The 17,517-nt window shown below is 45.8% G+C and overlaps 1 protein-coding gene across 3 annotated transcripts; it reads right to left on the minus strand.

Annotated features, from left to right (window-relative positions):
- Positions 1-7,641: 7,641 nt before the first annotated feature.
- Positions 7,642-17,208, minus strand: LOC125428635 (zinc finger protein 397-like). Of its 3 annotated transcripts, none has more exons than XM_048489091.1 (5): positions 17,138-17,208; positions 13,405-14,168; positions 12,836-12,944; positions 8,008-10,345; positions 7,642-7,976 (listed from the first exon to the last, which is right to left on the minus strand). In XM_048489091.1, exons 2-4 carry the CDS (start codon positions 14,119-14,121, stop codon positions 9,087-9,089), a joined length of 2,085 nt encoding a protein of 694 aa, XP_048345048.1. In that variant the 5' UTR covers positions 14,122-14,168; positions 17,138-17,208; the 3' UTR covers positions 7,642-7,976; positions 8,008-9,086. The 3 variants fall into 3 exon arrangements, with proteins under 3 accessions (XP_048345048.1, XP_048345046.1, XP_048345047.1); XM_048489089.1 differs by having other exon boundaries at positions 8,008-10,348; XM_048489090.1 differs by having other exon boundaries at positions 7,642-10,348.
- Between the last annotated feature and the right edge of the window lie 309 nt (positions 17,209-17,517).

The raw sequence follows: 17,517 nt of genomic DNA on the forward strand, positions 1-17,517 counted from the left end.
TCAAGAGTCAAAGCTCCCTTCATCAGACAAAGTGAGGAGAAACCCTGTTCACAAATGACCTTTGACTCTCAAAAGCTTATATCCTGAAAATCTTGCTGTTTTCTAAGGTGCTTCTGGACTAATCTTGGGTCAATTACGCACAAGGCATCTGCTGCGCAATGAGGGCAAATGTGTTGAGAAAACTATTGAGAAAACTCAGCAATGAAGGAATAAGAGGGGAAGTCCTCTATGGGATTAAAAACTGGTTGAGAAACAGGAAAAGGAGTGGAATTGGCAATGGGAAATTCTCTGTGGAGATGTGGGAGTGGTGTCCCCAAGGATCCGTGTGGGACCAGTGCTCTTTAACCTATTCATAAATTACCTGGAAGTAGGGGGGTGGAGTAGCGTGGTGGCCAAGTTTGCAAATGATAGGAGGTATGTAGAGGTGGTGAGAACCACAAAGGATTGCGAAGAGCTCAGGACCTTGATAGAATTAGGTGAGTGGAAACCAGAAATGGCAAATGCAGTTCAATCATGGCAAAATGTAAAGTGATGCACAGGGGCAAAATCCAAACTTCATACCTGCCTTCACAGGGGTCAGTGCTATCAGTCACAGACCAGGAAAGGGATTTGGCGTCTTAATTGATAGTTCCGTGGGAATGTGAACTCAATGTATGGCAGCTGTGAAAGAGCAAGAGCTCTATGCTGGGGATATTAATCAGGAAAAGGAATTGATAATAAAACTGCAAGATTGTCATGCCCATATATAAAGCCGTGAATTCTGCGACCACACTTGGAGTACTGTGTTCGGTTCTGGTCACCACATCTCCAAAGGATATTGAAGAGATAGAAAAAGTGCAGAGAAGGGCAGCGGATGATTGAGGGACTGGGCCACCTTCCTTATGAGAAGGCTGCAGCGTTTGGGACTTTAGTTTGGAGAGGAGACGTCTGAGGGGGGATATGATTGAAGTCTATAAATAGAAGCATGGGGTAGAAAATGGTGACAGAGAGAATTTTCTCTGCTATCTAGAACCAAGGGGCATTCATTGAAAATGCACAGGAAAGAATTAGAACTAATAAAGCATTCTTCTGCCAACGTCCTGATTGGTGTTTGGAATATGCTGCTGGGAGGTGGTGGTACCCTGGATAGCTTTAAAAGGGGGGGCGTTGAATTTATGGAGGAGAAGTCGATTTATATGGCTACCAATCTTGATCTATTTGATCTGAGATTGCAAATGCCTTAACCAGTCCAGGTGCTGGGAGCAACAGCCGCAAGGCAACCTGCATGTGAGCTCCCAAAGGCACCTGGTGGGCCACTGCGAGTAGCAGAGAGCTGGACTAGATGGACTCTGGTCTGATCCAGCTGGCTTGTTCTTATGTTCTTATGTGTGTCTTGTATGGACATATTTCCCAAGCCCTGTTTTCACTTTCTATTCTCCCTGCAATGAGTGATACCAGTTTAATTTTTTCTTCGCAGCCAGAGTGAGCAGATTTGCCAATGAGCACAGCTTTGCCCCAAACCTCTTCCCTCTGTCCGTGACCAGCCTGCCTAGGCTTACCCCCTGACACACACTCCCTCGTGCTGTTTTGCACCCTTCCCCTCCTCCCTGTTGCCGACTCCTCCTTGAACATAAGAACATAAGAACAAGCCAGCTGGATCAGACCAGAGTCCATCTAGTCCAGCTCTCTGCTACTCGCAGTGGCCCACCAGGTGCCTTTGGGAGTTCACATGTAGGATGTGAGAAAGCAGTAGCTTCTCGCGGCTGTTGCTCCCGAGGCACCTGGACTGTTAAGGCATTGCAATCTCAGATCAAGAGGATCAGATTGGTAGCCATAGAATTGACTTCTCCTCCATAAAATCTGTCAAGCCCTTTTAAAGCTAGCCTCAGGTTGGTATACCTCCTGTGTAGCATATTCCAAACACCAATCACCGTTAACGTGAAGAAGACCTTCCTTTGTCGTTCTAATTCTTCCCCAGCATTTTCAATGAATGCCCCCTGGTTCTAGTATTGTGAGAAGAGAGAAAAATTTCTCTCTGTCAACATTTTCTACCCCATGCATAATTTTATAGACTTCAATCATATCCCCCCTCAGACGTCTCCTCTCCAAACTAAAAAGTCCCAAACGCTGCAGCCTCTCCTCATAGGGAAGGTGCTCCAGTCCCTCAATCATCCTCGTTGCCCTTCTCTGCACTTTTTCTATCTCCTCAATATCCTTTTTGAGATGTGGTGACCAGAACTGAACACAGTACTCCAAGTGTGGTCGCACCACGGCTTTATATAAGGGCATGACAATCTTTGCAGTTTTATTATCAATTCCTTTCCTGATTATCCCCAGCATAGAGTTTGCCTTTTTCACAGCTGCCATTGGTTCTCTAAATGTTTGTATCGGTACATCAACACAGTAATAACAGAGAATTGGCTTTTGCAAAGGAACAGCACAAGCAACTCTTTCTGACTCCATCCCACCTCCTTGCTGCAGCTGCTTTCATTGGGTAGATGGGAGGCATTTTGTTTTTTAGGGCAAAGCACAGAGTGCAAACATGCCTCTGTCTTGCAGCAGCAGCGAAAGAGACAGAGAGACTGAGCAAGTGGAAGTGTGTGTGGAGGGGAGGGGAGGGGAAGAGAATGTCAGTGAGATCTGTGCATTTAAGGCTGTTGAGCAGAGTTAAAAGAAGCAGCAAAAGGAGAAGCTGGTTGAGACTTCAGTAAGAGCTGCAGGGCAGGCACACAGCTATCTCTTCGCGTGTCAACCAAGAAACACGAGGAGAGCCCTTTACAAACCCACTGTGCAGAGAAGAATCCCAAGGTAAGCATTCCCTGCGTAATCAGCTTAGCTCTTCTGCCGTAGACCAACACAGCTGCCCTCCTGGAAATACCTATTTACAGTTTTGGATACTGTAATGTATTGTATGGTTTTAAGAGTCTGCAGCTGTTGCACTGTAATTGGTAATTAGTAAGTGTGTTATATTGAGCACAGCTGCAGAGTGATTTTTTAAGCTATGTGTGAGTAGCAATATGGAATAAAGTACTATGTTTTGTTCCTCCGACTCCTGTTTCTTGAGACATGACAGTTGGCGGCGAGGATAAACTTATAGCCGAGTCTAGCAAGTTTTGTGAAACAAAAGGACTGTGAGTAAATTATGGCCTTTCAAGGGCAGCTGGAACAGTTTAATTTGGAGTTTTCCTTTTGGAAGTGGCAGAGTTGCTAGAGGCCTGATTGGAATTTTATCTTCTGGCAAATGGCACAGCAGACCCAGAAAGGAAAAGAGCCGTGTTTTTGAGCCTCTGCGGTGAAGGGGGGTGTTTGACCTGCGCTCCAGCATTGATAAGCGTAAGAGACTTGCATCAACACCGCTTGCAGCGTAATGCTGGCTGCATTAAGGAACCATTTCATTTCCCAACCGTCAAGAAGCCATGGCTAGGCAGAGTGTTTTCCATCAGCGTGATCAGGAGGGGACTGAAAGCATTTTCAGATTATAATGCAGGTACGGCGGTTGGCACAACAATGTAATTTCTCCAATTTGGAAGAAATGTTAAGGGATGCGTCTGGTCTGTGGCCTGAGAGAGGCACCATTGCAAAAGTTGCTGCTGGCAAAGACAGACTTGACTTTTCAAACTGGCATGCCGAGAGAAGGCCTTGAATTTTTGGGGCTTGCAGCCCAGCCTCTGCCTAGGGAGGTGCTGACAAACCAGGAGCCCACAGAGATTGCAAGCAGCTGGCAGTGGGACTGTAGACCCGGGTAATGGTGAGAAATTCAGAGACTGCAGCATGGTGCAATGAAGATGGGAAGACCACCACAACAGAGGGGGAGGATGTTAACAGAGAAATGTATGGAGGTTGTGGTGGGCCCCATGCAGAGAGAAAGGTGTAAATTTATAGAGGCACAATGTTTCTGTTGTGAAGATTTGGGGGGCATATTGGGAGAGTGTGCAGAGAAAAAAAAAGGCATCAGGGACCAAGAGGAATATGTTCCCGGCTCATCTGCTACACACTCTGTGGATGCACCTTGCTTAACATACATGTAGCTACGCTTGAAGCTGGCCAACCCCCACATGAGCAGTGTGTGATGGTGTTTACGCCCAGCTGATGTAATTAACCGGTACAGCCCGAGATTCAGCGTAAGTTGTAGCCGGTGACTGTGAAGATCCAGGATGTCCCTTGTGTGATGGAAGTGGATTCTAAGGTCCAGCATTCTCCATGATTTCACGCTGGGACACTTATAAAACATTTTACCCCACAGGGTGAGTTGGACATTCAATCTTACGACTTACCACTGCAGATTATCAAGGACATACGGTACCTGTGGTTAGCATGTGTAATGTCCCATGCTTAAATATGTATATTTGTTGGATGTTTGGAAATTGACCCAATAGTGGAAGAGGAAGGCTGGACGAGCCTCTAGGGGTTAGACTGGTTTGGGAAGTTTAGGAATTGCAATTACTGCAAATTCATAGGGTTAACAGAGATTAACATGGGAGGTGCTAGTGGAAGAATTTAAGAGTGTGTGTTTGCTGAGGATGACTGGGGCAGTATGAGGGTCCATCTATATCATTGTATCTTGATCCTTCCAATACACCCTGTCATTCTAAAATCCCCACGCCCGTATTCCATTTGCCTAGCGCTCTAAAGTGGATGCAGAGCTAGATGGGTTGTTGGAGCAGGGAATATTGGAGCCAATGGTAATTGCCAAATGTAATTAGGCTCCAATTCCGGTGGCCCCCCTGAAGGCCAATGGGGACCGTAGCATTTGTGCTGATTATAAGTGCACAATTAACAAGGCATTGCAGAAACATCCGTATCCATTTTAAATTTTGGTAATTCAGTTGTTACTTAACATTGGCAGGGGGAAAGGTTTTTACAAAATTAGATCTAGCGCCAGGCATACCAACAGCTGGAAGTGGATGATGCCACTGCAGAAGCCCAGGGCTATAGTGACTCACAGGGGGGCATTCAAGGTAAAGCGACTGCAATTTTGGAGTGAGTGTAGCTCCTGGGATATTCCAGAGTTTGATGGAAGAAATATTAAGAAACTTGCCGGGAGTCATACCGTATTTTGATGATGTCTTGATAGTGGGTGCAACTGAGGAGGAACTGATGACACGGGTACGGAAAGTACTGCCCAGTGCTACTCTGAATAGGGTTGCATGCATCCAGGCGGTAATAATGTGTGTTTGGAGTAAGCAAGTAGAGTTTTCAAGGATATATGGTAGATGCAAGGGGAATCCACCCGACATCAGCAAAAGGTGAGGGCCATCCAGGATGCCCCAGCACCACGAATCAAAGCAAGAGCTTCTGGGCATTTTTGGGATTACTAAATTTTTACGGTACTGTTCTTAAAGCATAAAGGCCACAACCGTGACAGAGCCACTGCACCGTTTATTAGATAAATGGGCAGTGTGGCAGTGGACAGAGTCAGCATGAGAAGGCGTTAGGAGATGTTAAGGATTGTTGTCATCCAGAAAGTGTATTGGTTCATTTTGATGAGAGGAAGCGTGATTTTGACGTGCGATGCCTCCCAATTAATGGAGTTGGAGCAGTGTTGAGACCATCAATTGGAGGATATCATAGAAGCTCCAATTAAATTATTATTCCCTAGGGCGTTGTCTGCAACGGAGGCGTAATTATCATAAAATAGATAAGGAGGCATTAGCAATAGTGGCTACAGGGGTTAAGAAGTTTCAGCAATTCGTGTATAGAAGACCATTTAGCAGTTGTTACAGACCATAAGCAGCTGTTGGGGTTATTTTCCTCAGAGCGCCAGAACACCTGATGCCCTGTCCCCTACTGAATGCTGCGGTGAGGCAATGTTTCTGAATGCATATGATTATGTCTTGCAGCACCAGTCCCGGGGAAAGAAAATTGGGCAGGTAGATGGGGTGAAATTAAGCTTGCCAGTACAAAGGGAGGAGGAAGATCACTCCCCACTTTTGGAGGTTTTGATGTTTAAGGTCATTATCAGAGCCTCAATTTGTGCAAGCGGCAGAAATAGCAGAGAGGTCAGCTAAGGACCAAACACCCGAGTCTTGGGTTGAGCATGGAAGGGTTGGCCATTGGGTAAGTTAAGAGGAAAAATTTAGACCATTTGGAATGGGGCAGCCTGAGATATCTGTCCACAAGGGGTGCCACTGTGGGGAAACTAGAATCAGTGATGATCCCAGCAGCTTTGGGATTAGGGTGCTGGAGGCCTTGCATCATAGGGCACCCTGGAATAGTGAGAATGTGAAGGCATTGGCCCGTAGTTATGTGTGGTGGCCAAAGATGGATGGCTGAAATATAAGAATGGGCGGCCAGGTGCAGGGAGTGTCAGATAAATTACCTGCCTGCCTAAAACCCCTACCTATCAAATGGAGTCCACAAAAGGCACCGTGAGTCAAGGGTACATATTGATTTTGCAGGGCCTTTCCAGGGCCAGGTGTTTCTCATTGTAGTGGATTCATATTCCAAATGGCTAGAAAAGTGCGGTAAATGTCAATGACATCTGAAGCAGTAATTAGGGCACTGCGTAAGTTATTGTACAACCTTCAGCAGCCTCCGAGATACGGTGGTATGGGATAATGGGACAGCGTTTGTATCTAAGAGGTTTAGAGTATTCCTGGCTAATGGTGTTGTTCGTCATGGGAATTTGCCACCGACCCCTTACACCATCCCGGCTCACGAATGGGCAGGCAAGAAAGGATAGTGCAGCAACAAAGGATGCATTGCGCCGGAATAGTAGAGGGGGATTGGCACCGTCGGTTGGCGGGTACATTGTTAACACAGCACATAACACCGTGCACAGCCACGGGGAGGAGTCCTGCGGAGTTGCTAATGAATGCGAGAGCTGCGGCGTTGCTGGACCCGGAATGCACTTCGATTCAGTTGATGATGGAGTCCGCGAAAAGAAGACCAAGTGTTGAAAGCACCTCGGACATTTGATAGGGGGATAAATTACGGTGTATGTCCGAAATTATGGAGCAGGTCCGTGTTTGGGTGGCTGGTGCGGGGCGGCTAACAGGGCCCTTGTCTTATAAGGTGGAAACTGAAGAAGAAGGGCAGGTGATCCGGGCACCTGTACAGCCAAGTAAGGAGGAAAGTGCCAGGTCCAACAGTAGGTCAGGAACTGGAGGTCCTTGAGGAATCTAAGGCGTTAAAGGGGCAGATGGGTACACAGGATGAGGAAGTGTGTAAATAGTCCAATTGTCCCAGAGGGCCACAGTTGAAGGGCGCAGGCGGGAGATGCAGGATAAAAGAGAGCAGCAAAGGGTCCAATTGTTTTGCAGAACCAGGAACAAACACACAGACTCAGGAGGCAGAAGCGGGAGCTGAGGCGATCGTAGCGAAAGAGGAGTCCACCAGATTATTACAGGAGTTAGGGGGAAGGGGTGTCGCATTATATGGTTTTAAAGGTGCTGCAGCTGTTGCACTGTAATTGAAGTAGTAAGTAGGAGTGTGTTATATTGAGCACCGGCTGCAGAGTGATTTTTAAGCTATATGCCGTAGCTTGTATGGAATAAAGTACTATGTTTTGTTCCTCCGACTCCTGTTTCTTGAGACATGACAGATACTGAACGACTATTTTGTTTAGTTTCAGTCTGTTTAATTCAGTCTGCTGATTTCATACAAACAGACACGTATGTATTTACTGAGCTATTACTAATGAAAATAAAAGTCACAATAATCTTAATGCAAAGTTATTTTAATTTTGAATTTAAATTAAAAATTGCAACCTGGAATTGTACAAGGCAAAGGCAAGCAGGAGAGGCCAGAAGGAACTCTTTATAGAGTATGTCAAAGCTAAGGACAGATTTCTTGAGTCTTTGGGAGATCAGTTTTGGAGCAGACAAAGAACAAAGCACAGCCGCAAAAGATTTGGCTGGGTGTCCATCCCTCTGGTTCTTTCTAACAGAGGGAACCAAGGATGGTCTGACTATACACAGTGTTGCTGGACAGAGGCTATGGATGGTGGAACATGGGACCCAGAGAGATTCCCTCACAGGGCTGCCCAGCCTAGGGACCTTCTCCCCCTTCCTGTCCCAGCCTAGGGACCTTCTCCCCCTTCCTGTCCCCATAGATCTTTGCCCTTCCAGGTATTCTCCTATTCCCAACTGTTGAGAATAAAAAGGAACTCTGTTGAAAGAACTGATCAAATCAAGACAGCAGAGAACTGAAAGACTAACAGTAGCCTTTGATTACACTCCTGGTATAAATGCCACTAGAAATGTGATATATAAGCATTGGCAGTTATTGAATGGAATCCCGGGTTGTTATGAATCTCTTAAAATAGGTTACAGAAAAACTACAAACCTAAAGCAGATGCTGGTGAGTTCAGACTTGTGTAAGGAGAATCTGGCTACTCCTATTATGCAGGGCCACTTTAGGTGTGGACACTGCAGCTTGTCCCAATTCATTCAATATTAAAACGTTTTTCTCCCTTTTACAAACAAGATATGACACCTGAAGCAGCTGAGTACATGCAATACTTGCTGCTGTGTGTATGTGATTATATGCCCATGCCCTCATTTATATGTAGGCATTTTGTTCTAAATTAGTATCCGTCTGGTTTTCCTTGTCTTTCTTCCAAAGTCCTCAGAGCTGCATTCTCTCCTCCTCCTTCCTCTTGCCCTAGCAATAACCCTGCAAAGTAGGCTGGGCTGAGAGATGCATGGTTCTCTTCAGTATCATTACAATAACCCTGCAAAATAGGTCAGGCCCGAAAAGTATAGCTGGCTAAAGGCCAGTCCAAAGCTTACTGGCAGCATGAACATTTGAAGCTGGGTCTTGCCAGTCATAGTCTTGCACTAATTCCTAAAAAAATACTCCTTTGTGTGAACTGCTTTACTCTGGACAGACTTGAATTGAATTAGTACTTTCCTTGGAGGAAACCTGAGAATGAAAATGTGATCCACAGAACTTGATCCATTGTGCCTTTCAGTGTCCTTTAACATGGAGATATGTTCCTTGCAGGTTTTCCAAGATCTCAGGACAGAATAACATATGCCACTTCGGGTCCCACTGGACAGAAAGGCAGGGTAAAAATGCAGTAAACAAGTAAATAAGTTTTTGCCCTTTTGTGGCATCTCAGACATTACACAGAATGGGATCAGCTCTTCCCATGTTCTGAGCATTTATAAAAATTCTCTTGTGTGGATTGTCTGATGTCTTCGAAGATGTTTCTTCTGGCTGAATTTTTTTCCACACTCAAAGCACATATAGGGCTTCTCCCCTGTGTGACTTCTATGATGTACATTAAGTTTATCACGTGTCCTGAACAACTTTGCACACTCTGAGCACTTGTATGGTTTCTCTCCAGAATGAATTCTTTGGTGTATAACAAGGTACGATTTAGTAGAGAAGCTCTTCCCACACTCTGAGCAGTTATAAGGTTTCTCCCCTGTGTGTATCCTTTGATGCCGTAGGAGATGGGCTCTGTATAGAAAGCTCTTCCCACACTCTGAACATCTGTGGGGTTTCTTTTCATGGTGCATCCTGAGATGTTCAGTAAATTGGATTTGATCTGAAAAGTTCAGTCCACACTCTAAACATTTATATAGATCCTCCAGCATGTGGATCCTCTGATGTGAAGCAAGTTTTGTTTTCTGACTCCAGTTCTTCCCACACTCAGAGTATTTAAACCCTTTGTCCTCTAAATGAATTGTTTGATGCCGAACAAGTCTTGATTTAAAGAAAAAGCTCTTCTCACACTCAGAGCAGCTGTGTGGTCTCTCCCCTCTATGACTTCTCTGATGATCTCGAAGATATGATTTCTGTCTGAAGCTCTTTTCACACTTGAAGCATTGAAAAGGCTTCTCTCCACTGTGCATCTGTAAATGTATGTTAAAGTTGGCTGCATTGGAGAAGGTCACCCCACACTCTGGGCATTCATTCTGATTCTCCTCTGTATGAATTCTATGATCAGAAGTATGGTTTTTGGTCTCGATAGAGCTGTTTCCAACAAAAGCTGTCTTTTCATATTGTTTTTTTGCTTTGTGGATTCTATCCTGGTTGTTCCTCATCTGAGCTGGCATCTCTTCCTGGCCAGGGATTTTGGAGAAGTCTCTTGCTTGATAAAGAATGGATGTCTCAGTTCTCTCGACCAAGCAGTTTCCAGAAACCACACTTTTACTTTGTTTTACCCCAGTGTGGATTCTCTCACCAACACTGTGGCATTTGTCCCTTTGCTTTTTGGTTGGCTTGTCTTGTTGGACTAAAAGTTCCCCAAAGGACTCTGCTTGGCAAGAAATGGATTGGTCCATATTCTCAACCTCATGGTTTCCTTCCTGCTGATCTGGTCCATCTGGATTCTTAATGTTTCCTCCAGGCTCCTCCTCCTTGACTTTTTCCCATGATAACCCAAGTGATTCCCCAACTTTCTCCTCCACATTACCTGTTGGAATGAAGACACACAAGTGATTCAATTGTTATCCATATGACAGCCTTTTTCAGAGCTACTTCTCTGTCACTGAGCAGCTGATCATACCATTTACCTGGGGCCATAAATAAGAACATAAGAAAAGCTCTGCTGGATCAGACCAGCAGTTCATCTAGTCCAGTATCCTGTCTCATTCAGTGGCCAATGAGCAGCTCTAGAAGGCCAACAGACAGGGAACAGAGATCCCCTGATGTTACCTCCTGGCCAATGGTATTCAGAGGTTGACTGCCCCTGTATGTGGAGGCTCTGTATACCAAGTTATATACTCTCACTCCTTCCTGTCCTCAGTATGAACACCCACCCACAGGAGAAACATTTTCTCCTGCCACTCATCCTGTGAGTTTCCTTCTGTGGGATTGGGGTACAAATATTACCATATAATCAAATCCTGTTATGGCCCACAATGGCAAAAAAAAATCAGTACTTTATACGTCAGTAATGTATTGTCATGGAATACTCTTGTGAATTCTAAAGACCAAAGAGTATTCTTCCCCTCTGAGCATCACACCTGAGAATTAAAAGAGGAACAGTGTAAAATAATTTCTGGCTTTCTCTTCAGAACCTGCAGTCAACATTTCTTAGCAGAACCTCCATGTTCAGGGGCAGAAAACCAATTAATGACTATTCAGTGAGTCTCCAACCTTGTTCAGTCTGTGGGCTGAAAACATGGTGGGAACAACCACAAAAATGGCTGCCACTGGAGGCAGAGACAGCCACAGTATCACTTCTCACAGCTTGTCTTCAGTCACACAGTGAAGATCTTTGTGGTGTGGCAGCAGCTGCAGTCAAAGCAACATCTTGAAAAATCTGCACAGCCAATCCAATGGCCAATCAGAGACTTTGCTAGGTAAAAACTCTACCTGGCCCCACCCACTGTCTAGATATACTTGGCAAGTGGCAGAAAAGGGGTCAATGAGTGCCGTGGCACTCACAAGCATCACATTGGGCACCTCTGGGCTAGTCAGAGGCGGGACAAAGGATAGAGAAGGCCTGACGCCATCTTTCAGGCTTCCAAGAAGTATCTCATTGGCCATTACAAGAAAGAGGATGCTGGACCTAGTGGACCTTTGGTCTCATATGGTAGGTTCTACTTCATCTTTGGAAGAGTTTTTTGAAATTTATCCTCCCACTTCAACCTCTTTTGCCCAGAATAACCAACAGTGTGGAGAATTTGACAGAGCAGCCCTCAAAAGGCGCAAGCTGAATTCAGCCCAAGAAGGAGCTTCTGAGCCTCCCAATATATACATATTTGTTGGGGGAGGGGAGAAGCCAGGACCTCATGAAGTGAGCCCCACAGTTTCATGGGAACAACCATAGTTTTGGGAATGAATGACAGTTGTTCAGGGGATGCCTGGAGATAACTGAGCACTCTAGGAAGAAATTGATAGGTGAATATTTTTTTTACATTCCTGTGTTCTATTAGTGTAAGTCAATCCAACTAATTACATTACAATTAAATGACATGTTATGAATTTTGAATCTACTCTGCTTTAAGACTGTCTCATCCCTTTCATGTCCTTTGATTTAGTTCTGTCCTGTTTATTGTAAAGAAGACTTCTCTAGTCCCAGAAAGAAGAAGAAAAGTTTGGACATACTCTGCTTTTCTCAACCATGAGGTGTCTCAAAGCAGCTTTACAAACTCCTTCCCTTCCTCTCCCCACAACAAACACCTTGTGAGGTAGGTAGGGCCGAGAGAGGTCAGAGGGAACTGTGTCTAGCCCAAGGTCACCCAGCAGGCTTCATGTGTAAATCAAATCTAGTTCATCAGATTAGAGTCCGCTGCTCAGGTGGAAGAGTGGGGAATCAAATCTGGTCCTCCATATTAGAGGCCACCTACTCTAAACCACTACACCAGTCTGGGCAAAGTGCTCTGGTCAGGGCAATATAGCCTTGAAAATCTCTGAAGGGGAACAAAGAGTATCCTAATTCCCCTCCCTTTATATATGGTATATGAATGATGCCTCCAGGTTGTCAGCTCCCAAGAAGGGAGGTATCTCCAGATACAGATGGGAGGGGATATCCCTGTGTGGCTGATTGTATTGTAATCAACATGTTATTGGCTATATGTAAATCCTGATGATGTCACTATTACTGTAACCTGCAAGTCTTTGCTCTGGGGCTGTTGCCAAGAGATTTCTATAGAGATTTCAAGGCATGGAATATTGATCGGTCAATATATCAGATTTAGAATAAGGTTCTGAATCTGTGTACTATTATTGGGTTCAGGAATCCCTCAATTGGAGCTAAATTTTCCTTGTCATGGGCATTTGGCCTTGTTCAGCAGGGCTCTTCTTAAGTACCAGCCCCTTGCTCTGGAATATTTATTATTTCAGGATATCGCAGCCCCTAAAGGGATTATAAGACTCACAGCTGAGCTCGGCCCCAGAAGAGCTTCCAAGCCTCCCAGATCTCAGGCCCCAAAAGGCCTCTTTCCTTCTTCCTTACCCAGCAGGCTGGCCTTTCTGTCCTCTTCTTCCTTGATGTCCATTGAGGGATGCCTCTGCTCTCTCTCAGAGTGATCATGACCTGCCTCAGAGATGCTCCCAGCCACTACCTTCAGAACAATCAAGAATTGGCCATTAATAAGAATTGAAACTCTTAATGACAGAGTAATTACATCCCAACCATTTTTTACAGACTTCAACGTATTAAAAATTGTCACTGAATTCCTAGGGTACAGTATTCAAAAATAAGGCCTCACTACCAAGAAGATCCCAAATATAGTTGGCACCCATTGAACTGAATGGGAAGAATGGAGATCTTCAGGACCCCAATACCTGCTATTTTGGGGAAGGGTTACCCCATCAAGACTAGCCAACCAGTGAATCCCAGACTGAGAGAGAATTTCTCCCTGCCCAAAAACTCTGGAATGAGATTCCAGGGATTCAAGGCAACAGACTCTTGCATCATTCCCTGGCATTCCCCTTTTCCCTCCTGAGATGTACAGAGATCTCAGCCATGGCTCTAGCCCAGACCCTCTCGCACTCAGAGCCCACAAAGTAGAGGGGCCTCACCTGTTTATTCTGCCTCAAGATGAACTCCTCGGCCAGGGCTACTGCCTGGGAGCAGCTCTCGGGGCCATGTTCTCTCACCCAGCTCTGAATCTCTGGGGGCAGGATGCTCAGCAGTTGCTCCAGGATCAAGAGCTCCAGGATCTGCTCCTTGCTGTGATTCTCCACTCTCAACCACCCACGGCACATTTTCTGCAGTCGGCTGTAGGCTCCTCTTGGCCCCTCTGCCACCTGGTAGCAGAAACACCTGAATTGTTGGCGCTGCTTCTCCTGGCTCAGGGCATCCTCTCGCAAGATGGCTGCCTTAACCTTCCCATAATCCTCTTTGTGTTTGGCACTGAGATTATTAAAGGCCTTTGCAGCTTCTTTGCTGAGGGCCGGCAAGAGTCGGATCACCCACTCGTTTCTGGGCCACCAACAGGCTTCGGCCACTTGCTCAAAGGAGGCCAGAAAGGCCCTGGCGTTTCCCCAGGGTGAAGGTTTCTCTGGCAGTTGTGGGACTCCACATCCAAAGTGAGGGTTTTCCATTGTGCTGAGGAACTCCTGCCACTGGGCTTCCCACTGCTCAAGGGAAAGGGAACTCTCCCCTGCTTTTTGATGGATCAGATCTTCTGGTGTCCTTTGCAGGAATTCATCAGTAGTCCCAGTCCGGAGGACACGAGTGGATTTTCCTTGCTCTTGTGATACTTCTTGTAATTTGTGGCCTGTGGGGTTTTGCATCTTCACTGTGGCCTCCAATTGATGGTTGATAGGTACTCGAAACAACTCTGGAAATCAATTACAGCATTGAAAACTTGGCATCTCCCAGAGGCAAGAAGAGAGAGAGAGAAAGAAAGAGGGATGGAGAACAGACTGAAGGGAACCATCAGCTTCCAATTCGGGCGCTACTGCTTAATTTTTACTCGCCACATACAAAATTCTGTCTTTTATACCTTAAATACAGAAATTTTATGAATAATTTAGAATATTTTCAAGGTTGGTATCTGGTCTTAATCCCTCAGTCTGCCTTCCAAAAGGCACTAACGTGGTCACCTCAGCATGGCTGACCCCATGTGCTTCACAGAAAACTGTCTTAGAATATACAGAACTGTGGGTTGTTTTGTTCCTTCCCTATTCCAATCTGCAGTGGCTTCTCTGAAGAAGAGTAATTTTTTTTATTTATACCCTGCTTATCTCTCCTGTAAAGAGTCTCAAAGAAGCTTACAAACTCCTTCCCCTCCCCTCCCCACAACAGACACCTTGTGAGGTAAGTCGGGCTGAGAGAGTTCTGACAGAACTGTGACTACCCCAATGCCACCCAGCAGGTTTCATGTGTAGCAGTGGGGAAACAAATCCACCAGATAACAGTTCACCTGCTCTTAATCACTACACACAAAGCATGTGCTAGACCACTGAGCCTGTGCTCTCTCCCTACATCTACCCCACAGATATTATTTTATCCACAGCCAAGAGCCACCTGCATAGAGTACAACTGAAGACAGTGGCATCACTCAAAACATTGTTGGATACATCATTCAAGTCAGTGAGCCAATGAAGATGAGAAGTCCTAGCCAGTGTAGAGTTGCCAAATTCCAGGTGAGAGCTAGCGATTTCCATAAATTACCACTAATCTCCATATAACATTTGTTCCCCTGGAGAAAGTGGCAGCTGGACTCTACAGCATTTTACCCACAGAAGTTTCTCCTCAATCTCTGCCCTCCCAAGTCCGTCCGTTCCCCCCCCCCGCCCCCCCCCAAAAAAATTCTAGGAATCTTCCAACCTGGAGTTGACACTTGTGGCTAGGCAAAGGGGGAAGGAAGGGCCCAGAAGGGGGAAGGAAGGGCCAAGGCCGACTTGGAAAATGTCCAAGGCAGGGATTTCTCCAAAGGATAGAAGAGGCTACTACAGGTGCCAAGAAGAGAAGAAAAATGTGTGGTGTTCAACACACTGCAGGTACATTTTTCTCAGAAATGCTTACAACTCTACTGTAAGTAGGCCAACATTATATGGGACTGAGGTTCGGAGATTTCTAATTTGAGGCCATTATGGATTTATGGTGAACTTTGTATCAAGTCCTTCCCAGCTTCCCAAGTGCCAGCTAAACTCTCCCACCCACATATTGTCACCTGTCTCTGGCACAGTGACACTGGAAACTGCGCATCCTTTTGCCAGGGATATTATACAGCAGAGAGTGCCCAAAGGCTTTTATGATTAAATGCTTGAAAGGCAGCCTTTAATTTTTTATACCAGGAATCCCCAACATGGTGCCTATGGGCACCATGGTACCTGCCAATACTTTCCTTGGTGCCCATCAAGTATTTTTAGAAAGTGGTTGAGGTTTTTGCACAGCAGAGCTTTTAATTAGCTACTGAAGATATGACCAATTACAAAGATTAAAATAACATTGTTTGGCCCCTTCCACACATGCAGAAAAATGCACTTTCAATCCATTTCCATAATTGTTTGCAAGTGGATTTTGCTACTCTGCACAGCTGCAAAGTGCATTGAAAGTGGATTGAATGTGCATTATTCTGCATGTGTGGAAGGGGCCTTTCATTGAGAGCTGGCACTACAAGTCTTGTTTTATTCTCTCTCAGTCCACTTTTCAAGTGTATTTTGTAATCACCACTCTTCTCTCCTGCACATGAACACCCTCTGTGTGCAACTTCACCTCCAGCAGCAGCCATTTCGTGGTTGGCTTTGCCTCTTGTGACAGACATTTTGTGGTAGTGCCCACTACCTTGTTTCAGGATTCCAAAGGTGTTCAAAAAGTTTTTTTTTTTACTATTACTTTATTAAATGTCTATATCACCCTCCCCTACATAATATAAATCCGATAATGAATATAGTAAAACCTATACGTTTAAAACTATACCTAATTTCTATGAATTGTGATAAAATTTCCAACTCAGTTAAAATCACAAGAGAAGGGGAAGAAGGAAGGGGGGCAGATAGTGACTGGGGGGGAGGAGAAATGGCGCCAGGGCCCCGCCCCCTGCCTGCTCCCGACTGGGGGGAGGGGTGTGGGGCGATTTCCGCCTCCCACGTGACCCCAAAGGATGCTTTCGAGTATGGATTTTAAATGCCCTGCTGAAGTCTCCTCCCTTTCCCCTCCTGCGCTCCAACCCCAAAAATGTTTAGGAATTTCGCAGCAAGGACACGGCAACCTTGGTTTTACAACATTCTCCGAGCTAAATGAGGCATTTTCAAAGGTCTCCTAAATCTGGGAGCTGTTTGCAGATCTCCTCCTACTCCAAAGGAATACCATTCACGCTAACAGGAAAAAATATTTATTTCAGAAAATGAGAAAGCAAAATCCCCTATCTGAGCCTGCTCCCGAGTGGGACACCACTTGGCAGTCGGTTTACTTTCAGTCCCGACAGTACAGACAGACAGGTCAGGAAGACTCTCAGGCTAGGGGGAGAAAGCCTCATGGGTTCAGGTCTATGCCCCGCCCCCCCACCCACCCACAACATTTGCAATAGAGTTGCCAACTAATCCTGTCTGCCCTGCTCTTGTGCCTTTAGCAAAGGCTGGATCTGCAGAGATCCGCGGAGGAATCTGGTCCTCTCCTGCTCCTTGCTGTGGATCATCCCCAGCTTAAGAGACCGGATCAAGAGCTGGCAATCCTCTTGGGGAGCAGAGAAGGTGCCAGCCTGACCTCCTCCTCCGCACGTGAGACCCAGAGAGACCCCCTTGCAGGGCTGCCCATCCCGGGGGCGCCTGTCCCCTATTCTCCGCCCCGCAGCTCTTTTACCCTTCCAGGCATCCTCCGGTCCAGCGTTCCTGCGAAGAGGAAATGGAAGGACTTCACTCTCTCTCCCTTCCATTTGCATCCCCTCTAGGAAATTCAGCTCTATAATTTTAACCCTCTTAATCTCTAATAGACAAATTAATACTCTAATAAACAGAGTTGCCAACCCTGGGTAGGGAGACTGGGAGGGGGTTTACAGATTTTGGGGGTGACGCTTGGGGAGAGGGGAGTTTAGGGAGGGGAGGGACCTCTACAAGGTATAATACCATAGAGTCCACCCTCCAAAGCAGTCATTTTTTCCCATGGAAACTCATTTTGGTTATCTGGAGATCAATTGTAATAGTGGGAGGTTTCCAGGGACTGCCTGGAGGCTGTCAAAACTA

This window comes from Sphaerodactylus townsendi, linkage group LG03 (assembly GCF_021028975.2).
Source record: "Sphaerodactylus townsendi isolate TG3544 linkage group LG03, MPM_Stown_v2.3, whole genome shotgun sequence".
Taxonomy (NCBI): Eukaryota; Metazoa; Chordata; class Lepidosauria; order Squamata; family Sphaerodactylidae; genus Sphaerodactylus; species Sphaerodactylus townsendi.